The sequence below is a fragment of the Vigna umbellata genome, chromosome 5 (assembly GCF_029865625.1).
Source record: "Vigna umbellata cultivar VRB3 chromosome 5, Vumbellata_1.0, whole genome shotgun sequence".
Classification (NCBI taxonomy): Eukaryota; Viridiplantae; Streptophyta; class Magnoliopsida; order Fabales; family Fabaceae; genus Vigna; species Vigna umbellata.
Genome location: NC_142169.1, coordinates 27,550,848 through 27,575,419, shown reverse-complemented (window position 1 = coordinate 27,575,419; position 24,572 = coordinate 27,550,848). Strand labels below are relative to the sequence as shown.

General features: G+C 29.2%; 3 protein-coding genes across 3 annotated transcripts; 2 read left to right on the top strand and 1 right to left on the bottom strand.

The window, feature by feature from the left end:
- Positions 1-4,773: 4,773 nt before the first annotated feature.
- Positions 4,774-6,340, bottom strand: LOC124830247 (uncharacterized). Its single transcript, XM_047303907.2, has 2 exons — positions 5,295-6,340; positions 4,774-5,192 (listed from the first exon to the last, which is right to left on the bottom strand). Exons 1-2 carry the CDS (start codon positions 6,089-6,091, stop codon positions 5,162-5,164), a joined length of 828 nt encoding a protein of 275 aa, XP_047159863.1. The 5' UTR covers positions 6,092-6,340; the 3' UTR covers positions 4,774-5,161.
- A 2,682-nt stretch (positions 6,341-9,022) lies between these two features.
- Positions 9,023-14,528, top strand: LOC124830244 (DEAD-box ATP-dependent RNA helicase 57-like). The gene is made up of 13 exons (XM_047303900.2): positions 9,023-9,484; positions 10,456-10,617; positions 10,714-10,843; positions 10,939-11,072; positions 11,158-11,249; positions 11,366-11,462; positions 11,627-11,707; positions 11,797-12,029; positions 12,483-12,677; positions 12,786-12,876; positions 13,289-13,411; positions 13,689-13,839; positions 13,950-14,528. The coding sequence occupies exons 2-13, from the start codon at positions 10,537-10,539 to the stop codon at positions 14,147-14,149; spliced, it is 1,608 nt and encodes a 535-aa protein (XP_047159856.1). The 5' UTR covers positions 9,023-9,484; positions 10,456-10,536; the 3' UTR covers positions 14,150-14,528.
- Positions 14,529-16,047: 1,519 nt separating this feature from the next.
- Positions 16,048-18,421, top strand: IRX9 (Nucleotide-diphospho-sugar transferases superfamily protein). Its single transcript, XM_047303906.2, has 3 exons — positions 16,048-16,924; positions 17,173-17,404; positions 18,006-18,421. Exons 1-3 carry the CDS (start codon positions 16,275-16,277, stop codon positions 18,135-18,137), a joined length of 1,014 nt encoding a protein of 337 aa, XP_047159862.1. The 5' UTR covers positions 16,048-16,274; the 3' UTR covers positions 18,138-18,421.
- Positions 18,422-24,572: the final 6,151 nt, after the last annotated feature.

Sequence of the window (24,572 nt, the reverse complement as noted above, 5' to 3'; positions counted from 1 at the left end):
GACGGTATAAAATTATTTTATTTTGGATGTATATATACCTTATTTTCTCGTATAAATATTCCAATTTTAGTTTTATAATTTTTTAATAATATTATTATTTTGATTATACAAATCACTGGTGAATTTTTTACCTTACTTGAATTTTATTAGAAAAAAATATCATTATTTTTTTTTTTAAAAATCCCATTCTATGTGGTTTATTTTTAAAGTATTAGTAGAATTACAAAAATTTTAGTAATACTATATGCAAGGCCTTAAGTTTTATTTTTTTTACTGTTATCTATAATTCGTGTTTGTTTATATGTTTATTAAAGAAAACTAGAAATTGAGAAAATAATAATAAACATTTTTAAGTTTAAATTAAGTTTTGAATAAAATTAATTTTAAAAATAATTTATAGCTTTAGGAAATAAAAATATGAATAGTAAGTTTTATAAAAATACAAAAAATAAAACGTGCAAAAACATAATAGATTATTTAAAAATATAAAGGATATATAAATATATACAAAGATTACTTGCTAAAAATATAAATCAACTTATAAAAATGTTGATGTAACATATATTGTTAGATTCATCTAACTAATATATTGACAAATTTTATTTAATATATGTTGTTAAATTCATTATATAAACATATTTGTCTAATATGTATTGTTATATTAATTAATATATAGACAAACTTGTGTAATGTATAATGTAAAATTTGTCTAATCATAAAATGAATAAAATTGTCTAATATATATTAATAGAATAATGTAATATATAATGTTATATTTTTTTATTTCTTTTATATTATATAGGAGATGACATCTAAAACATGTAGATTGTTTCCCAATTAATTAAAATTAAATCAATAAATTTACTTTAGAATTGTTTGAAAGTTATTGGTTATCATGAAATTCATTGTTTGGTAAACCTTTCCTTTCTTTGGTTTGAAAAATTGAACTTTCCCCTGAGGTGTTACAATGCCTCAATCTAAGGGGAAAAGCAAAGATAAGGGTTTGGTTAGGTTGACATATCGGGTTCACTAGGTCATGATAACAAGATACACTAGAAAATGAAGGAGAAATTTATTGCAGAAGCAGGGACAAAGATGGACCACTTGTTGTCAACTAGTAATTAACAAGTTTGCTGTCACTTCATCTTATTATAAATGCCATTCTACAGGGTCACATGCCATTAACAAATGCAAAGCTCAATCAATTCAATGCAAGTGATCACTGTCACATGCATTTTTCTCCTATGGACAGCAGAATATATAGTATGTGCCTCAACCAGATAATAACAACTGGTGTGTGTTTGTGGCAACATGTGCAGGTGAATCCTAGGTTCACAGTACCTTGCTTTCTTTTCCTTCTACCAACATCCATAAATTACTTCATAAAAATGTAGTACACTTTTGGTTATTGCATGCACAGTGATCATATTAACATCCCTTGAAATTTTGTGGAAAACAATTCATTTAGAAAGTGAGTTTTTAAAATCTAACTCAACCTAAGTTTGTAAGATGAAATTTGTATCTTACTTATATATTATAAATTGACCTTATTTCTAGTCGATGTGAGACTTTCAACACATTTTCTTCACGTCGAGGTATAGACATCTCGTGCGTGAGAGTAGAAATTAGTGGGATGGTCCGATAATGGCCCGATAATGGGTAAGAACAGAAATGCGCACTTAAAATTCGCTAAAATATACTCTAACAATGACTTTGATATTAGAAAGTAGGTTTTTAAAGCCTAACTCAACTTCACAAACAGGCTTGTACAAGTCGGTTTTGTGAGGTTGAGTTAGATTTTAACCCACTTTCTAATAGTTATGAAAACCGGTTGCAGTGATTGCTAAGCCATTGAGCTTGGAGACCAAATTTGATTGAAACTGTATCATCTTAGAATTATTCGTGTAATTTTTTAGTATGTCACTTTCTTGATAATGTACACAAATCTATACGTTTACATTTATCTTTTATACTTAAATTCACTTTTAGTAGTAGTATGATGTATGATTTTGATTTATATAAAAATGTAATTGCACATCTGATTTTTCAGTTTTTAAAAGTTAAGAATTTTTTTTCTTTGATAATATATATCTTTCTATTATGAAGAAAATTTTTCATTACTTATAAAAACTTGAATTAGTTATTTATGTAGGATAATGCTACTATTGTTTGATAATAAAGTTTAAAATTTATTATTGCCAAAAGTATATTACTACTTTTTATTAACAATCAGATGATATTAAATATAGAATGAAAATTCTTTAATTTTATAAGGTTTTGAGACCACATGTGTGTATATCAACAAATTACAAGCAGAAGTGAATTTAGTCTTCACATAAGTACTAGTTTGTTCATGTGAGACCATTGTATCCATGTCGAAAATTGTTTTTTTTATTATTAATTGTTGAAAAAGTGTTTTAATAGACCATTTTCTATAAAGGGTTAGATTAAGATATTCTTTTTCTTTGTTTTTAGGAATTGAAAGAAAGAAAAAAATTTGAAACATAAAGATTATCATCTTGAAATTCTCACCAAGATAAATTCAATACATTTTTCCTCTTTAATTATTCAAAATACAAATAAAATTGTGATAAAGTCATCAAGTAGATGTGATGATCGATTATAATAATATTATACTTATTGAATTAAAGATCAAAATATTGACATTATTTATAAGATGATAGAAAGTTCTAAAGATAATATTCCTTTATATTCTTTTAAATTTTACTAGAAGCTAATTTTAAGATTTGAGAAAATAATATATTAGAAATATTCTTCTTCTACACCTCTTAACTGTTCAATACACAAGTAAAATAAAATCATCGAATAAATGAGATAATTTACCTAAAGATATTATCTTACTAAATTTGATTTTGGAACATTACACTCTATAAAAATAACAAAAAGTTCTGAAATATAATCTTCTTTCACAGTCTTTTTTATCTTTAATGGGAGGCTAACTTAACAAATTATTACTAAAAATTATCAAAAAATAATAATAGTTAGTCTTTTATTTTTAAATATAAAATTATTACCCTCTAATAAAAGTTATTAAATCTTATAAACACTCAAAATTTTAAGTCCCTGAATTTTATAGATCAATCATTACTATACTTCCCTAAATAATTTTATTTTTGACAGTTAATATTTCCTGTACTTTAAATTGTTTTTATTCACTTTTTCACAAAAATCTTTATATAATTATTTCTTCGTTCTAAGCTTAATTTATTCTATTATCTTTAAACATATAATTACTGATTGAATTTAACTTAAAAAGTTTAACTATATTTTTTATCCTAAAGTACAATATTCTTTATCTAACGAAATTAATTGTTTATTAACATGACAAACGATAAATCATACTAATCTCTTAAAAAACAATTATTGGATAAAAAGTACTTCGTTCATACATTTTTTAAATATAGAAACATAATAGTATCAAAATTTTAAAAGAAATACAAATATCAAAATAAAGTTATCGTTTAAAACAAAGACATAATTAAATAAATTTAAAATTTTAATCCTAAATTATTGACAAATATAAAAAAAGAAAGTATGAAAGACCTAAAAAATAGCTGTATCTTTTATTTAATTTTATTTTATTATTTGAGATAACACTTTCAATCTAAACAACGATATATCGTATTCTTAAAACTATCATGCAGTTAGCATAATATATAAAAATGTCAATTTAATGTTTATGTCATTAAAGGGATTAAAATACAAATAGGTTATGGAGAAAAGTTTGATAAAATATCGGGGTCAATGTATTTTAAAAATGTGAAAGTATTACGTGGCATTTTATCTATACCCATCTCTGCCTGTACTTTTTAGCAATTTTGGAATGATAAAGGTCACTTAAGCATAGGATGACTGTATCAAAATTAAAACTACTGAAAATATTTGATATCAGAGAATTTAAAAAAAAAAAATATCACAAGATAAATGTTTAAATGATAAAATATTATTGAAAACAGTACTAAATAACAGAGACAGTGATGTACTTACATTTAAAAAAAAATAACAAAAACAAAATTGATATTTGTTTCAAAATTTAAATACAAACAAAGCAACACAATTATTGGTGCCAGAGTTTTAGGAGTTTTATTTTATTATTATTTAAAAATTTAACCTTTAAATATGTAATAAATTTAATTTAAGTTTTTAATTAAAAATTTGTTAAAAAGTTATTATTTAGTACTTAATAATTTATTTTTTAATTAAATTTTGTTATTTTCATGAATACCGAGATTATGATTTTATCTATCATCTTATACATTTATTTCAACTTATTAAAAATTCTAAAATTAATATAAAAATGATATTTTAGTGAGATAAGAGTAAAATTTAAATTCAATTAAACTAATTCTGAACCACAGGTTTTAATAAAGCAGTTACAAGTTACAACTGAGCGAATTTATAAGTAAATATAAATCAAGAAACTACTATTTTTACTAAATTATAAAAACGCATTAACAATTTATTATCACACATAGTCATATAAAAATGTTCTTTTAATCATATGAAATGGCCAAGTTAATAATTTAAAACTATCGAGGGAGAATTGGAGAAAACATTGCATCAATGGCAAATTTTACATTTGGTTGAGGAAATTTAGTTCTCATCTCTGTAGTGATTAAGAAAAATACTAATAAATAGAAACAAGATGTGGTTGGGCGTTCACATCATAGATACTTCCAATCAAAATTAACTTTCCACTTTGCCATTTCCACCCAGTGGGAAAGTTGGTCAGAGCATCCAAGGCTACTTAAATAGTTTAATTTAACAATGTCGGAAACAGTACTGCACTGTCACCGCATTTAGTTTCTCTCTTTGATTAATGTTTTATCATTACATAAACTAATTCATAAACAAAAACATTAGAAACAGGAAATTAAAGTTAAACCCTAGCTAGCTCTTTTTAACACTGTCAAATTCGATAACTGAAACAAACAAAAAGCAGCACGTGAAAGCAAATTGCAGTGAGTTCAGGTTCTTAACATGGTCGGCAGAGAAAAAGAGAAATTCAGGCTTGTGCTGTGTATGTCTGCAATGTAATGACAAGAAAGGCATTAACTACCGAGAACCGAAAAACAAGTACTCCAACCCACTTCTACCTTCTTCTTCTTCTTCTCCTCTTCCTTCTTTCTATTTACCAGGCTCATATGACAAAAAGCCCCACCCAGTTACGCCTATTACTCCAGGTGTCAAAACATTCAATTATATACAAAAAAAAAAAGAAAAAAAAAACTATATTGAATAAAAATAAGAATACGGATTAATCAATTTCCAACCTTTTTTTCCACAGATTATTTACCAGAGGGTCAATTCTATGTCCGGTTCTCGCCGGTTCCGATTTGCACCTAGTGAGTACACTAGGGCGTGATTCGATTGCAGACACCAGTTCAACTCCTTTTTGGTCAGATGATAATTCCTCAACCTTTTCTTCTTGGGTGAGTGAGGCAATTTTCGTTCCGAGAAACCCAAGTTTGGTGTCCGTTTGGGGTTCCTCGGAGGCAGGTTCCGTGTCCGGAAAGTCCGTTTCTTGGTCCTTAACGGGGGAACTCCAAAACCTACAAGCCAGCGACGAGGATCTGTACGGGGCGGATCTACAACGGGTCAACAACAAAGCGTTTTTCGGGGGCGTGCTAGGGTTGGAAGCAAAAGAAACGATATTTTTATCCGCATTGGTTCTTTCTTCGGAGGCTGATTCCGATTCTTGGTGGTGGTTGGGCCGGGAGTGTTGCTTGGACTTTCGACGGAAGAAGGGCCAGGTGAGGCAGAAGGGCCGGTAGCGGCAGGGGTTGGACTTTGGAACCCAGCGACAGCGGCAGCGCGTGGGAGGGACGTCGCGTTTGGTGTTGGAAGAGCGTTTAACTCGGACTTGCCCCATGCAGGTGACCTTGGGGGAAGAAGGTTCCTGGGTGGTTTGTGTTTGGATGTTGGTGGTGGTTTTCTTGCGCAGGAACATTGGGCTTGACCTGGACCGTCTGCTTTTGCTCCCTGCATTGCTCCTGAGGAACCTCATGAGTGGTGGAGGGAATTTGTCTGTCCGACCCGGACTCGAAACGGGTTTGCCCGATAGCTTCATGTCCAGTGCTTGAGGGAAGGTTTTTGTTCCACTCTTCCCCGAAAGTGTGTGTTGTGTGAGAGAGGTTTGGTTTGGTGTGTTGTAAAACGCAATCGAGATGGGGTATGTCTGAGGGAGCTTGCTTTCTGCAAAATGCTTTTCCCATTTTTGTTTTTTTGCTATGGACTTTTTTATTTTTATTGCATCTTCGCACGGATGGATGAATCCCCTTTACTGTCAAGATCTTTTTTTTTTTTTTATTATTATTATTTCCACCTTCTCATACAACTATCGTATTCTCATTCTTTTTTATTATGTTTTAGAAACAAACCTCCAAATCTTAGTCCTCACTAACAGTCTTAAGCTAACCGCTGAATTCAAATTCACGTTCTTTCTAATTATACTCTAATTCATAATTATGAATAATTAATGGAAAACCATTTAGATTGAAAAGAAATACAAGAATTAAGCAATAGCTGAATTATCAAGCAAGCATCAGAGAGTGTAGAAAAAATGTGGGGACGAGACGAGAATCCCTGACTACCGAAAAGATATGAGCGAGGAGATAATTTTATTTCAACTGAATTTTCAATTTATTTATTTGTTCAGTAAATAAATATTTTATATGGCTTTAAATAAATGCAGAATAAATACATTTTAAATAAAAACAATGAACTATTGACATTGAATTAAAATTAAGGATGTAGATTGATGGTAGGTTATCTTCTAGCGGAAGATAGACGATACCTGGAACACTCCGGATCCAGGAAAAAACAAGAAAATTAGAGAAAAGAGAGTGAAAAACAAGAGGAACAGGGCTACACAATCTAGTCCACACAGTCAATCAATACGTATTTATGATTAGATTTCTTTATATTTATTTATTTAATTTTTGGAGACGCGTTATTGAGCATTGACCCACGGAAAACTTCGCACTTCTTGCACTGATAATGAAATTCAGAATTATAAATTTATTATTATTTAATTATGTTTTCTTGTACTTAGAAAAAATATGCTTTTAGATATGGTATTTAAAAACATGTTTTATTTATATTTATAATAAATTTAAATATAATCGTGGTTCTAATAAAATAGACACCTTGTTATATTGGTATCTTGGAAGTTTTTTATATTATTTTTATCTTTAGTTTCCGTAAAATATTTCAGAGAAACAAAAATAAAAATTATTATTTAATAGGAATTAAAAACGGGCCATAATTCTTATTTTTTTAATCTATATATATTGTTTTATTTTTTAAGTAACTTGTTCGGCAATCCTTCTTAAAGTTTAAAAATTTCTAACAACACTGTTATTTCTCGGAAATTACTTTGTCTGCTCTTGGTTGGAGTATTGTACTATGTAAGAGGAAAGAAAATAATGATAGCGCGTGTTGTGTGGTCTCGGAAAATAGCACTACCAGAAGTTAGAATTAACAAGTGGAGATGCCAATGCCTTCTCAGACGCCATTTCCAACACAGTGGAACCAGTTTGCTGTGGTTTTCCTTGTCAATTCCTGTTCTAATATTTGCTCTATCATTTTCCAATTAAAAATAGATATTCCATATTTTAGTCCTGCTTCAATTCTGGCATTGCTTTTTCAAATTAAAATACAACCATCAGAACATGAAAAATCAAATGTTTAGCAATTTTTTATCAAAAATATTATTACTGGTTAGGGACAAAAGGAGTAATGAAAAGTGCTCGAGAAAAAAAGAGAAAACAGCAGTGATGGATTATGCGCAACAACGAATTATTATTATTATTATTATTATTCTATACAATAGAAAAACGCAAACCCCTGATGCAGGACCCAATACCATGGTCTCACGCCATTTCCGTACTGTTTCACAACATAGCGAGTGAACCAACGCTATGTTCAAGAATCCACTGGTAACGTTTCTTTACAATCCTATCCCTGTGAAAGTTCAGACAACCGTGCAAAATGTCAAAGCAATTAGGTGATTTCAGTGTTATTTCTCCCAACAAGACAACAAGGAAAGTAAAAAATATTTCAGTTTCGGCAATTTCAGTTCCTTTTGTGAGACTTGTGAAGATAGCTTGTGATGAATAAAAAAACAATGGCATCATGGCCCCAGAGAAACACCAAATCAGAGAGCAGTCTAATCCTGTAACGTAGGCATTGAAGTATAAAATCCTAAAAACCAATTACTATATTCACATGTCCATACTACAGTGTACAGCACTTCATGAGTTGCATTGCAACTTGTCTATATTAAAAAGATGAATATTGGTGGTTGAGGAGAGTGACACAGTTTTTTAGTGCCTGCAGTTCAGCTTCCTTCTCTTGGAGTTTAGAACGAGCTAGGTATAGTTCAGATTCCAATTTCGCAATCTGGTTTTCCTGCTGTTATATCTTCAACTGACAGAGTTTCTTATGCCGATACTCCATGATAGCTCTCGTTTGGAACTTTAACCTGTCAAAGGAGTTCCTCGGTTATATCCAAATATGTAATGTGGTATTTTTTAGCACACGTAAGAATGTTTTTGTAATGAATTTTGATTTTAATTGGCATGACATTATTTATTTATTCATGAAATTTAAAATTAGTTTTAATTGATATAGGTTAGAATTTTCTCTACCCGGTTCTTTATGTAAATTATATTTTTATGAACGAATTTTTAGTGATTATTCTCGGTTGATATATCCAGCTTTAAAATAGTAATTTTATATTTAACAATCTTTAAAATATTTTATTTTAAAATGTTTAAATTTTATAGAAATTTAAAATATTTTATCCAAGCAAAATTTAAAATTAAGCAATTTAAAAATAAGATAACTTAAATTCAATAAAATTTAATTTTCTAGAAATTATAAAACTATCTAACTTTTTAAAATAATGCAATATTCTTCCTTGTATTTGAGATCAAGGTTTTTTTCTCCTCTTCTTGAAACCCAAAAAGAGCCATTTGCTTCTGCCGTTGCACTGCACCGTTCGTATTTTACCCCCTGGGCCCATACGCCTTTTTCAGGCCCATCTCGTCTACCAGTAAAGCCCAATAGCCCGTTTTGTGCCTCCGGAATCACGAGTTGCCGGTGGGAACTGTTATTGCCATCGGCAACGGTTGGAACTTCTTCCCCGTCACTGCACTGCGAAGCTTGTTGGGCGAAGAATCCCTTTGCGGCGAAGAAGCCCAATTTCAACCTTCAATATTGCAGTTAGACAAGTCATTTAACTGGTCGTAGCCCATTTAAAACTAAATCTCCTATTATTGCGCATTTAGGGGTTTTTTTTCTGAAGCTCCTGCCCCTAAAGCCCATTCGAGGATTCCACAACTCAATCAAGTTTGTTCTGTCCCTTCCACAAGGCTCCTCCTCCATCATCTTCTCGAGTGCATTAACAACTAAAGAATTGGTTCGCGATTCACCTACGTGTTCTTCATTATTGCAACAGGTTCGTCCTTTACTATATCATTTTTGCTTGTGCATTGAACTGTCACTCTATATTATTTTTCCTCTGAAATTTTAGTTTCCACTTTCTAATTTTGTATATACATTTGTGCAAATTTAAAGTTTGTAGACATATCTTATGGAGAAGTGCTTTGTCTTCTTTGTAACTGTGTTTATGATTGTTTATACTGACAGATTAGACTTTAGGTTATTGATCTCTGTACAATAAATATCAATTGTAAACCCAAACTCTATACCTAAAATTCACTTACTTAATTTTCCAATATACAGAAAATTTCCCAAAATTCTCGTTTTCTAGATATTCAATGAGGATTAGTAAGTATCATATATAGCACCTTGCTGTCAAATGTTATTACATGAAGAAATGGCTGAAAAAAGTGCTGCCGTGAGAGAAGGGTATTTGGTTATGGCTTTACTGACAACATTAACAAATGCAAGGTTTTTGTCTGGTGTTAAAAAGGTTGGAACTTTGGAACACAATAAGGGCAACCAGTGATGAGGGTGGTCATGCATGGGAGACGGGAAGTGAAATAATGTTGCAGTTTGGTTCAATTTAAAGAAAATGAGCAGTGTTACTTAATTTTAAACTCATCTCACTTTTCCTTCTCAGACATCTCCTGTAAAAAATAAGAGGCTTTGAATTATTTACATTACATTTACATCTATAGCATAGTCTTAAAACACTAATGTAATTCGATTTTGTATCATTGTATTAGGAACAAATGCATAGTGGAGAAGGACTGTTGTGGTGGCTTTATTGTTTTAAGACTGATTAAATTCTTTTTATTTCTTTTCGTTAACAACAAATAGTAAAATATAATTGATATTTTGACACACAAATATTTTATATTCATTTGATATTGTCTTTTTATTTTTTATTCTTAAAAAAATACAAAAATTCAATCCTTTATAATTATTTTATTCTTATAATATAACTACTTTAAAAAAATACAGGCCGCAGTGAGGTTGAAGAAGGAACTGCAAGGTCGTGTTTGATTACAGAAACCCCTAAATCATTTGTTTGTTCCATCTCCAATGGCCAACGACTCTTCGTTTTTGTTTTCTGGCATTCGTTTCAACAGAAAGAAGTTCGGCGCCGATATCGCCAGATTCCAGGTATCTCTCTCTCTCTCTCTTTCTTCATCACATACGCTTATTGACTTTTACACCGCAGACAATTAATAACTGTTATTTTTCGTTGATTATGAAAAGAAAAAAGATAACGATACTGATTCGGCGAAGATTTGGAGCGTTGCCGATGACGGAAGGGCGAAAACGAGGGAAGCAGTAGAAGAAAAAACAGCGTCCACGAAGAAGAGGAAGCGCAAGGGAAACTCTTCTGGTATTCACATCATCTTGCTTTGTTTACACTATTCCGTCTCTTGTACTCAAAGTTTCGTATCTCACTGTTGCTTCGTTTTCGTAAACCCATAAAAGAAAATGTTGAAGGATTCAATGTGTTTAGAAATTCCGCATCTGTGGCGCAGTCCAGTGGTGAAGTTCAAGCTGATCAGGAGTCTATTGAGTTTAGTAAAAGGAAGAATAAGAAGGAACAAAATCGACAACTCGAGGTTCCTTTTCTGTTTTGTGCAATTTGCGTAATTACAAATGTTAGTAAGTTTGTGCAATGGTTTCATATATTGAACATGTTTTCAGCGGGACGCGATATTCAGAAAGCAGCACAACATTCATGTCTCTGGTTATAATGTACCGTCTCCTCTTCAAAGCTTTGACGAATTGAAATCAAGGTATCTAATATTATTTTGTCCATATCTGAGCAATATCCTGCATTCCTTTTGCTTCTCATTCTGGTATTTGGTTTGCTAGAAAGGGGCGATTCACAATATTAATGAATTGTTTGTAGATATAAGTGTCCATCGTATTTGTTGCGCAACCTGAAGGAGCTTGGATTCAGAGAACCAACGCCTATTCAAAGGCAGACTATTCCAGTACTTTTAGATGTACGAATTATGTGAAGTTACTTGTAGTATAAGTATTTTTCATTTGGTTTTCTATCTTCAGAAAACTGTTACTGAAGTTCGATCATGATTCATAAGTAATTTCTATTTTCCTTGATATAGGTATTAACTGAATATTGTTTTAAACTGCCCTATTTCTTCTATAGGGTCGAGAGTGCTTTGCTTGTGCACCAACTGGTTCTGGGAAAACCCTTGCATTTGTATGTCCAATGCTTATAAAGCTTAAGGTATTTTGCTTATTTTCTCCAACCCGGTTTGCTTATCCCGATGTCCTGTGTACTCGATTCATATAATATATGTATTTTATGTTTTACAGGACCCAGAAAAGGGTGGCATTCGAGCTGTTATCCTTTGTCATACCCGTGAATTATCTGCTCAAATATTTCGAGAGTGCAAAAAGCTTGCTAAAAGAAAAAAGTTTGGTATTAAGTTAATGACTAAAAGTCTCTTAAGAAATGCTGATTTTTCAAAGTTTCCATGTGATATACTAATATCCACACCACTCCGATTACGATTGGCTATCAAGAAGAAGAAGATTGATCTCAGCAGGTATGATGATCGATTTGTTTTGTTGATTTAAACTTCAAATCCTTGCAGTATAAGTGTTTTTTATCGACAAATATTTATCTTGAATGCTTATAATAGTTGGTTTATTGTTGCTCTCTTACTCTCATATTATATTGCAGTTTTTCTATTATAATAATTGATTGAGCTATGGTTAATTAATTATTAATCAATTGCACCCATGATAGCCTTGGGGTCAGTTTTCCTATTGCTATTCATTCTTTTTCATTGTGCTTTTACTAAACCGGCATGGTCCGAGTGCTACAGGTGTAGCTCCACTATATAGATTATAATGCTTAGCATTATAAAATTTTACCAGATTCTTTTAGATGCATCTTGCGATTGTGTCTACAAAGTTAGTAGGATATCTGATGTGATTTATTAAATAGCCCCTTGTATTGATTTTTTCATTTCTTCCAACTACTTTGGGTGCTTCAGAGTGGAGTACCTTGTCCTGGATGAATCGGATAAGCTTTTTGAGCCCGAATTATTCAAGCAGATTGATTCTGTTCTCAAGGCATGCTCCAACCCCTCAATCATTCGCTCACTTTTCAGTGCTACTTTACCTGATTTTGTTGAAGATCGAGCTCGAGAACTTATGCACGATGCTGTTCGTGTAATTGTTGGCAGGAAGTAAGTTCAATGCAAAATATTTGTAAACATGATGCTCCTGAGCATATCCTTAATGCAGTTTTCGTTTACATTATTTTGTAGATAATGTCTAGTTTTTATTTGAATCAGGAATATGGCTTCTGAAACAATAAAGCAAAAATTGATTTTTACTGGAAGTGAAGAAGGAAAACTTCTTGCAATTCGTCAAAGTTTTGCAGAGGTAAATGGCTAAACTAATTCTTTGGATAATAATTCTAGTCAGTCCAACTTTCATATGCGTCGAGGGGTTGTGTGTCTCCCAATTAAACGCCAGTTGGTTTTGGTATGTTTAAAAAGAAAGTCCCTACAATTTACTATTAATATATATTTTTCTATTATTATTCTTTTTTGTAGTCTCATTTGTTTTACGGAATGTGCTACATGCATACAATTAAGCTTTTTGTTTATTCTGGGTTTGGTATTAGATAATGTGTCATGAGCATAATATAGACTTGGAATGTTTAATTACATATCACTTACCTTCGCTTTTTGGAACTTGCAAAATGCATATAATATTGTAGTCCCTCCTATCAGCTATATTGGTATTTTTTAGTTGCTTGTCTTCTGACATTATATTCTGCAACGTCTTGTAGAGTCTAAATCCTCCAGTATTGGTCTTTCTCCAAAGCAAGGAACGAGCCAAGGAGTTGTACGGTGAACTTGCATTTGACAACATTAGAGTTGATGTCATTCATTCTGATTTGTCTGAACAAGAGGTAGTTCTAACAACATAAGATGTTTATTTGAAAATACATAGAGAATCTGCAGCATTCCCCCTCCTCTCTCCAAAAAACATCAAAATGAAAAGAAAACTGATAAGTTTGTGACCAAGGTCTGGTTTTTAATATTTGAATGAAGATGTCAAGTATAATGTTCCTTATTTGTTAATATTTTTTTTTATCGTCAACATATGTACTCCAATTCTGAAGCATACCTTTTCATTTAGCAGTTTTTTGTGATTTATGAATTCTGATCTCATACATTTCTATGTAGCGAGGAAATGCTGTCGACAACTTCAGAGCTGGAAAAACATGGGTTTTGATTGCTACTGATGTGGTTGCCCGGGGCATGGATTTCAAAGGAGTGAACTGTGTGATCAATTATGATTTCCCTGATTCTGCCTCCGCATACGTCCACAGAATTGGTATGTGCAGTTATACTAAAGTTGTTTATGATTTGAGAAAAGATATTTATAGGGATTATAGTTCCTATATCCACGAATTTTTATTATTTGCTAAAATATTCGTTCATTAGGTCGTTCTGGCAGAGCGGGGAGGAGTGGAGAAGCGATTACTTTTTACACAGAGGAAGACATTCCATTGCTGCGGAATGTTGCTAATCTAATGGCAGCATCGGGCTGTGAAGTTCCGCCCTGGCTCATGGAGTTGCAAAAAAAGAAGTGGAAGAAGCACCGTCCCAAAAGAGATTCAATCTCAACAAAACCAGACCTGTAACAACATAGAATGAGAACACCAGTTTAACCCAGAAATTTCCGGTAGTATTTATGTCTTAACAGGCCAGGCAGCTTGGTGTTAAGATTTCTTCGTTACCCATCCCCAAAAGTTTAACACCATGTAAAGGGAAGGGTTTGGAATGTGATTTATAGAGTGACGTTTCAGGTTAATTCAGTACAGAAGCTGACAGTGTTGCCTAAAATCGTTTGTTTACAGTATCGTAATGCCCTCAGATCTCATTGTAATAGCCATCTGAACTGTATATGCTTTGGGAATTTTCGTGCCTCTTCATGCTGTAAACTTGGAACTTTTTGCCCGTACAAGAAACGATAGTATTATTTTTTAACTTTAAGAATTATTTTCATTAAACGTTATTTTATTGTGGGGGTGATGTGAATTATATTATTTTTATTATCAAGTGTTTTAAGAATTACTATTATATATTTTTGTTTTCTGTTTTTCGTTATTTTGCCCAAATCCGTTAATTTGGTATGGTTTAACTTTCTCTAGTCTCTGTGTACTGGCACTGTCATTACATTTTGTCTAATTTGATTGTCCAAACACCAGGTAGTTTTGTAATATACACCCATTTTATAGTATGAGTTAATTCGTTGTACATTTTTTTGTTACATAGGAGGCCTGCATAATTTTATTTCAGGATCAAATAGTTTCTAACTTCCTAGAGAAACGTCCCCACTTAACCCACGGCTCTCTCAACTCTGTTAAAAAAAAAGAGTGATATCAGCTCCGTAAACTGCACTCAAATGTTAAAACATGGAAAGTACAAATACACAATACTTTTGTTCCTTTCGCGTGTCACAGGATCTAACCTTAATCACGATTTTATATCTTCCGTTTTCATATTTGTTTTGAAATTAAGGACTACAATTAATATTATTTTAGACTTTTATATATATAAAAGAAGATATATTATTTTCTAAGAGTAGTCTCATACGCACTATGGAAAGATATTTTAGGTACAAAACAAGTTAAAGCTACACTTCAAAATAAAGCAAATAGATTCTCAAATATATTATTTCTTCTAACAAGTATTAATATGATTGAACAGTAGACTACAAACCTTTTATTAGCTTTATAACTTGAAGAGATAAAAAGGGTTTTATTGAATTTCCAATATAATAGTAACTAGGAAGTATGTTTTAAAAATAAAGATTAAAATAGTGATAAAAATTTAAGAACTATTTCATTCAAAAACCAATTTTATTTTCAAATTTAAATTTAGATATCAAAAACAGAGAAATTATAACCATTCCAAACAGAACCAAAAATCTTAAAACTAGCAATTCAATATTCATACTAATAGTCAATTACATTTAAACCAATATAAAATATCAAAGAAATTGTGTCCAGTGCAAATGCATATTTCTTTCTCTTAAGTCAAAAATGCATGTCTGTAATGTGCTTAAGTGAAAGATGATCTAACACACGCACCACTTCCCAAAGTCTGATTCTGTGGACTAGTTTTAGAGATCCACACCCACAAAGGTTACTCACTTCGGAATTCTCACCCACCCCATTACAATAATTCTACAAATAACTGCCACTACATTCATCATGCCAGTAAAAAATATTTTTATAATACACAATACTTGTCCAAAATCATAGTTAAATTAATTTTTCTTTTCTTAAGATTCTTTGTTAGGACTAGTCAACCTCAAATGAAAAATAAAAAGCCCTAACACAATGTGTGCATGATGATTACTAATATTAGTTAATTGGCATGGTACAACACATTCTTTATGGATGGATGGATGCCATCCCAACTGCTATTTGGTGTAGATAACAACCCTTGGTCTCACACTATCTCTTTTTATGCTTATTTTTATTATATTACTTTTACTTCAAGGGACAACCAAGTTAAGCCACCCTCCTATCAAATGCCTCCAAACCAAAAACCTAACCATTCAGTTTGGCAGTACCAATCATAATAAGCTCAATAGTTTCAACATTTTGCTTAACAAAAATGTGCTACCCTTAAAGCTCCCAACTTTATATTACATTAATTCCACTACCCTTCTCTTCATTCTGTGCCCCCCCATCTGGTAATTCAATTCCATCCTGAAGATTCTGCTTCGGGTGGTCAATTACAGAGGGTTTAATCAAGATGGGTTCGCTAGAAAGATCAAAGAAGAAGGTTCTTCTATGGAAGAAGGCCATGCTCCATTTTTCCCTGTGTTTTGTGATGGGCTTTTTCACTGGTTTAGCTCCAACAGGTAAATCTTATCTCTTTTCCACCAAAGTTGCTGTTTCAAATAGGACACAGTTTGCTCCACAACCTAGTGAAATGTTACTCCACACAATAAGTGTCAATGAAAGTTTGATAGCTCCACCTCCAATCACCATGTCCATGAAGCCTGCAATCCCTGAAACTGAAAAGAAAAAAACACTTCCAAAGCTGAAGCCCAGAAGACTCATCATCATTGTGACTCCAACAAGCACAAAACTACCCCACCAAGCAGTGTTTTTGAGAAGGTTGGCAAATACCATAAAGCTTGTTCCTCAACCATTGCTGTGGATTGTTGTGGAAGCAAAAACAAATTCCACAGAGCTTCCTGAGATACTGAGAAAAACTGGCATCATGTATAGGCATGTGGTTTTCAAGGAAAACTTCACTGAATTAGAAGCTGAACTGAATCACCAGAGAAATCTTGCACTCAGGCACATTGAGCACCACAGACTCAACGGCATTGTGCACTTTGCTGGCCTTTCCAATGTCTATGATCTCCAATTCTTCCATCAGCTTAGAGATATTGAGTATGATTAATTTCTTCCCTTTTGTTTGCTATACCAAGTTTAGTAAACTATAACTTACATTCTATATCTGAACCAATTTTTAGGAAATGTGCTAGTGTTGTCTAGTGCCTATTCTGGTGGGTGGTTGTTTTAATTTTTACACAGACAATGTTGTAATAGCAACAATCTAACAATCATGCATGCATGCATGCATTATATGTCAGTCCTCCATGGTGGTTTTTCTGACAAGCATTCATTTGGGTACTTAGGTTGTTTGGAACATGGCCAACTGCATTATTAGCTGCACATAGGAAGAAAGTGAAAATCGAAGGACCAGTTTGCGATTCATCACAAGTTATTGGTTGGCATCTGAGGAATATGAACAATGAAACTGACACAATCACTCCCCCAATTCATATTTCAAGTTTTGCATTTAACAGTTCCATCCTTTGGGACCCTGAGCGATGGGGTCGCACTTCCTCTGTTCAAGACACTTCTCAGGTAAACATTCTAATTTATAGGTTATCATCACTAGTGCCCAATACTGTTTAAAAAATATTGGTTCATCTATTTCTATCCAAAATTGAAAATTTTGTTAAACAAAAAGCACTTAACATTTAATCAAGATATGTATAACATAAAAATATTGATTTGGTATACTAATAATGTGTTAAATTATTTTCACCCATGAAAAGCAAGCTCTTAGTAGCATCCTTACCCTAATGTTTGTCTACATGAAATTAGATTTGGTGACTTGATACACAAACTTTGTTTATGTTAATTTAACGTTTGACCAACCTCCAACTACTCAAAGAAAAAACCTTGGAAAAAAAAAGAGTAAGATATTAGGTAATATAATGACACCATGATTGATTAGTTGAACTAATCAGAATACTATGTATGTAGTGTTTTCTACTCTGGCACAAGATCATGATGCTTCCTTATACTCCAAGATAGATTCCACTTCAAGTTTCAAAGTTATCTTCAATTAGAAAACGAAGTACAAGATTATGCATCATTATCACCTACAAATAATCTCTACCAAGAGTTTTCTTATTGCTTTTTATTTTTGTCCTTATTATTATTCTGACTTTTTCTGTAGAATTCGATCAAGTTCGTGAAGCAAGTAGTTCTAGAAGATGAAGCTAAGTTAAAGGGAATTCCACCACAAGACTGCTCCAAAATCTTGCTCTGGCGTTTCAATTTTCGAGCCCGAACCACCTCAATTCACTAATTTCTATAGTTTAGTCCAAGTCGAAGGAGAAGAAAGACATAAAATAATGATTTCTATAGTTTGAAGCAATATAGAATTTATTCATTTTTTTTTCTCTCTTGTGGGAAGTTATCCTATGTTTAATTGTTCATATTTTTTTTTATTCTTCCTGTTTTCCATTTTTTGTTAGCTTATGTAAGTGAGAAAAAAGTTAAAGCATATGTGATATTTTCCAAACAAAAAGTCCTGAGTTTTATAGCCCTTTTAAAAAAATTGGACAATCAAATTATTGTATTTGTGTCATTTGATTTCGGAATGTATTCTGAAAAATCAAATTTGGAGTATATTTTTTTTTTCAGAAATTAAAATTTATATTCTAAAAAGTTTAATTCCGAGTTTGTTGGAGGTGATCAAGAAAAATGTGGGGTGTAGAAAGATGAAACCTCAATTTCTTCATCAAACAAATACATCCAAGTTGGGTTTGGGCCTTGTCATTTTGACCCAAATTGAAGTACGAAATATAGCGTGTTTCACCTGTACCTCCAAGGGGTTCATCTGCACCTCTAGTTTTCACAAATGTCCTTGTAATTAATGAGATTGGTCAGAATTAAATATTTTTTTTTATCGAATTAAGTGATTGACGAATTGAGTGGAGCATTGAATGAGCGTGAAAGTTTATATACTTCTCTCATCCTTGCACCTCCTTTTATCTTTTCATTATCTTCTTCATTGATTTCATTTACTGTGGTCTTTCAAAAATATTTGAGAGAGATTGTTCGTTAAAAAGTATTCTAAGGCATGTGATGGAGGTATGATGGAGGTATTGTTGTGGTGGTGATTGCATTAGAGCTGGAAAAAAGATTTTTTTTTAAGCTTCTCGCGTTAAATAAATGTATAAATTTGTTATAAAACTCTCATTCCTAGTCGGATATTAAAATCCAATAATAAAAATATCAAAATCCGATTAGATATCAAAATCTTTTTTATTATTCTTCGAATATCAAAATCCAATTTTTCTTTTTATCGAAAATTGATATGATAGACTGTGAATCGGATTTCCACGTCCCATATATGATTTTGTCGCATTTCAACATCCCATACGTTATGCTTAATTGTATACAATATAGTTTATAGATTGTCATATATAATAATATAATAATAAAAATGTTTTGCTTATTTGTATACCGTATAGATTGTCATATAATAATAAGGAAATTATAAGTAGATTTTAAACGGTAGTTTTATATACATTCTGAAACATTTATAATAATAATAAAATCAATGGATGAGTGAATTTTTTAATGGCTTTCAAAATTTGTAATTCAATATTTATTAAAATTTAATGATTTATTAAGTCTTTGAATTTATAATTTTTTTAATTAAATTAATAGTATTAGTTTTTAATTCTTTTTATACAAAAATGATTGACATGGCTTTCCAAATTTTTAATTCAACATTTAATAAATTTTAAAGGCAATCAATTATAAAGGCTTAAACATGGCTTTTGAAATTTTTAATTTAATATTTAAGAAATTTTAATGATTTATTAAGTCTTTCAAATTATAATTTTTTTTAATTGATTTTACAAATGATTTATTAAGTTTTATTTTTTTTTACATTCATAATTCATTACTATATTATTACAAATAAAAAAATTTAAATTATATAAAATTAAAATAAATATTAAATATTTACAAACGAAATTATTTAATTCAGAATAAATATAAATAATTCAAATATTTATTTAAAAATTTAATTAATTATAATAAAAAAATTAATTAAAATAAAAATAAAAAATTACAAAACAAATAAAACATAAAATAATTCAAAACAATAAATTTTAATCAAAATATAAATAATTAATTAATTAGAATAAATAAATAAATATATAGAGAGAGATAAAGAAAGCAAAGAAGTGAGGAGAGAAAAAGTTGTAAAGAAAGACAAAAGAATTAAAAGTGTTCAAAGATTCTTTTCATTTTATTAATAATTAGTAATATTTTAATATGATTTAGCTCGGGGTACAACAATTATTTTTTAAAAAGTGTAACATGAAATTTTTGGAGATGCAGGGTGAAACACTTTCAAATATATGAAGGTGTTTCACTCTACACCTCCAACATCTCATTTTGCTTCTTAAAAAATTTCATTTTTAATCTTCTAACATTTCATTTTGCAACTTCAATATTTTCAAAAATTTCCTTTTTAACTTTAATAAATATCTTTTTATTTTATTATCTTTCTTATTAAAGACACTTTAATAAATATTTTTTTATTTTCTTTGACACTATACATCACCTTAATAATAATCTAATTTAATTTAAAATTCAAATATTATTTAATATAAATTTATATTTTAATAATCATTAAAATATGATTTATATTATAATAATAGTTGTATTAAAAAAATAAAAATTAAATAATTAACTTAAAAATTAAATAATAAAAATAAAAAATAAAATCATAATAATAATATAAAATTTGATTTAATATATTCAAATATATTAAATTATATTAAAATATTAAAATAAATTAAATAATTATTAAAATTTAAATTATAAAATTTTAAAAACAATTATTTACCAGATATCCATATTCGTACCATAAGTTAACATATTTCTATATCCAATTAACAAATCTTTCTAATTTTTTTTATTTAAACTTTAATAATTATTTAATTTAATTTAATATTTTAATATATTTAAATACATGTGATTTTAAATATTATTTTTATTTTCTTTACTATTACACTTATTTTAGTTATTATTATTTTTATTTTTTTAATAAAACTATTATAAAAATATATATTATATTTTAATAATTATTAAAATATAAAAATATAATAAATAATATTATAATTTTCAATTAAATTAAATATTTATTAAATTTTAAATAAAAAACAAATCTGTTAGCATATTTTACGAATTTTTTATATCCGATAAACAAGTTTCTAAAAAATTTTGTTTTTATTTAAAATTTAATAATTATTTAATTGATCTTAATATTTTAATATAACTTAATATATTTGAATATATTAAATTAAATTTTATATTATTATTGTTATTTTATTATTATTATTATTAATAATTTTTAATATAATTATTATAATATAAATCATATTTGAATAATTATTAAAATATAAAATTATATTAAATAATATTTAAGTTTTAAATTAAATTAGATTATTATTAAAGTGGTGTTAAAGTGTAAAATAAAAAGATATTTATTAAAGTTAAAAATGAAATTTGTGAGACAATTGGATACGAGACATTGGAGATGTAACATCATTACAATTAATAGCTAATAAGTTCTTTATCTTTGAGAAGTTTTTCTATCATTTACTTCTAATAGATAAAAAATTATTTTCTGTTCTTTACATGTTTTTTATTTCTTTTAAAGAAATATTGGGTAAAGTTGTCACGAGATATTTGTATCTTATCCTAATACTATAACAAATATTGTCACATGATTTTGGTTAAAGAATGTTATATTTTGTTCTATTTGATCATGTTGAAAATATTGTTGTGTATCCAAAAATATCACAATGGTAGTTGCTGTGGGGTATGATTTTTTACCATCTACCATCTTATTTTTAACTACCATCCTTTCTGTCATCTCTAACGAGTGATGAAAACTTTCAATTATAAAACAATGCAATTGAAGCAATTATAAGATACATATAGAAACTAATGTAAAAACAATCATTGAAGAATAATTATATGTATAAAAAAAACAGATTATTCGATGAAGATTCAATAAATTATTGTTAATATATTATTGAAAATTCTGAACTTTAAAATATACTTGAAATTTTCAAATCGTAATGGTAAAGCTATTTTTTATAAACATGAATTGATTTTCATTCTATGTAAAAAATAAGGAATGAAATTCATATGTTAAAAATCCAATACTTACTTTAATAAAACGTAAAAGTTATTTTGAAATATTCAATTTGCATCATCAATTTTATATATTTTAACATTGTGTTTAAATTAGAAAAGAATGTACATGATTATTAGCTTACCTGAAAAACAAAAAAAAAAACTTTTTTGCAATTACAAAATGGTGTTTAAGAAGTACTAAGTTGGAGAATGATTAATGAATAAGCTAACTTTTAGATACGAGGGATTTTAATTAATGATGCATTTCATAGTATGCTATATACATAAATTGAAGCAAATAAATTAATAGGATAAATAAATAAAATAAAATAAAATAAAGAGAATTGAAATATGAATATAGCTTTCCAATGCTTGTTCACGTGACTACACATCCACCTTTAATGCGATTCACGTGTTTCATTATTTATACTCAAATAAAATAGTGCTCTTAACAACGGTAATAATAGTATAGGAGAGTATATTATTATTATTAAATTAAGGATGGATTATTTTCTAAATACAATTAAAAGTATAAAAGTATAAATTATTGTACGGAATATAAGTTACCATCTTACATTTCACAACAACTCTTTAATTAAATCGGTACAATTTTATGCCTATAAAATGAATGCATAAATAGGAGATGCCTATTAAATTAACAAGAAAAAAATCTTTTACCACTAAAAGGTGATAATGATAAATATTATGAAATGGTGACGAATCCTATCACTCTCCTAATGCCATAATTTCATACGCTGTTTTAATAAGTTGTCACATTTTCGTAAGCATTTATGTTCAAAACGTTCTTCCTACCATGATGTTAAAACGAAGTTGACTTGCCCAACTTACTTTAATCAAATAAAGCTCATTTTTTGCATTAATAAGTTTGCAATTTATACAATTCAAGAACTATGAAAAAGGATGTCACTTAGTCGTTTTTGGTACACAATTTATGGAATTGTTTAGACATGTAGCTAGATATAGGAGTTTTTGTTCAAGAAGCTATGCCATCAACGAATAAACCACTCCTACTAAAAAATGTATATAAACTCTTCCATTATAATGTAAGGAAAGTGAGGGGAACATGAAAATGCAATAAATCCTTTTAATGAAATAATAGACATTGGTTTCTATTTAAAAGAATACACAAAAAAGATAATATATATATATATATATATATATTAATCATATGTAATGAATCTTTTAAGAAAAAAATTATCAGGATAAATGTTTTAATATTGTGATATAAAATGTTGTTTAAAATAATTGAATGTAAAATATGTGACTTTTATGTTCGTTGTCTAATTTTAGGATTTAATTTTGTATAAACAATGAAAACTACTAAGCTAGAATACGATAAAGATAATTAATTTTTTTTTGTAAAGCAATGAAACACATAAAGATTAGAAAAAACACTAATAACTAAAACACCCTATTGGGTCGATACTGGAAGACAATAATTAAAAGACTGAATAAGATTAGATATATGAATAGTCTTAATTCTAAATGATGAATACTAAATATTATGTGCATCGAATTGTGCAATGTTATAACTAACACACTCGTATCTTGTTTGAGATATATATTTACACTAATAGAACTCAAAAAAATCCTCAAAGTTATTAACGAGTGTTTTTAAATTTCACTAAAAAGATACTATATCAATTAAATACAAGCTTAATTTATATATAAAAGGATTTACTATATGTCAATGAAATACTTTAAAATAATTAGTTTGTGAGATTTTTATATTTCAATTAAACACAAGTTTTTTTATTTTTAACTAATATTATACTTAAATTTCCATTATTTTTTTTATAAATATACAGGTGAAAAAATATCATAAAGGATTAAATGGACACATTTTTTTTTTCTTTACAAGTTTACAAATTGTATAGGTGAAACTTTGAATTAGAGCCGCTTACTATTTGCACCTACAACCTCTGCTTTTGGGTACAATCTAGTGGTTACATTACTTAATTAGGTTCATACATTCATAACACCTATTCTTCTTTATTGCCATATACACAAGTGTATTCAACAATTAGGTAGACGCATTATTTATTTTTCTATTAGTTATAATCTATCAAAACTATAAAATCAAAAGAAATAATAAATTAAAAAATGCGCGTCTACTATTTTTATGCATGACATTTGAGTTCCCTATTCATATATTGGTTTGCTACAACCACAAAAGAGGAAAAAACACAGTTTTCTCAACAAACAAAAAAAATAGTCTTTAGAAATGTTAAACGTATCACAAACAGTTAATGTTCAATGTTGTTACAGATCGTATTGCTAAATTTCATGTTAGTGTAATATAATATAAACTTCAACCTCTTACGAGTCGCAGAGTTAATCGATCAAACAATAAATAACACTGTAATTATCTTTTATAATTTCAAACTCAATTTAATATTTGTATTTATTTGATATATGCAATCTACTATAACCAAAAACACTTTCAAAAGCTTTGCAGCCTTGTTAAATCCCATATATCTATTACAATTTTTTAATAATTTGCTGGCTAATTTTAATCAATAAAATTTATTTTTAAATGAACTTTTATAACTAA

Excerpts from the sequence above, each read along its gene's own strand:
- IRX9 (XM_047303906.2), top strand. The coding sequence starts at position 16,275 with ATGGGTTCGCTAGAAAGATCAAAGAAGAAGGTTCTTCTATGGAAGAAG. Across the intron at positions 16,925-17,172 it reads CATCAGCTTAGAGATATTGA|GTTGTTTGGAACATGGCCAA; the intron begins GTATGATTAATT and ends TTGGGTACTTAG. Across the intron at positions 17,405-18,005 it reads CTGTTCAAGACACTTCTCAG|AATTCGATCAAGTTCGTGAA; the intron begins GTAAACATTCTA and ends CTTTTTCTGTAG.
- LOC124830244 (XM_047303900.2), top strand. The coding sequence starts at position 10,537 with ATGGCCAACGACTCTTCGTTTTTGTTTTCTGGCATTCGTTTCAACAGA. Across the intron at positions 11,250-11,365 it reads TTTGACGAATTGAAATCAAG|ATATAAGTGTCCATCGTATT; the intron begins GTATCTAATATT and ends AATTGTTTGTAG. Across the intron at positions 12,678-12,785 it reads CGTGTAATTGTTGGCAGGAA|GAATATGGCTTCTGAAACAA; the intron begins GTAAGTTCAATG and ends TATTTGAATCAG.
- LOC124830247 (XM_047303907.2), bottom strand. The coding sequence starts at position 6,091 with ATGAAGCTATCGGGCAAACCCGTTTCGAGTCCGGGTCGGACAGACAAA. Across the intron at positions 5,193-5,294 it reads AATAATCTGTGGAAAAAAAG|GCGTAACTGGGTGGGGCTTT; the intron begins GTTGGAAATTGA and ends CTGGAGTAATAG.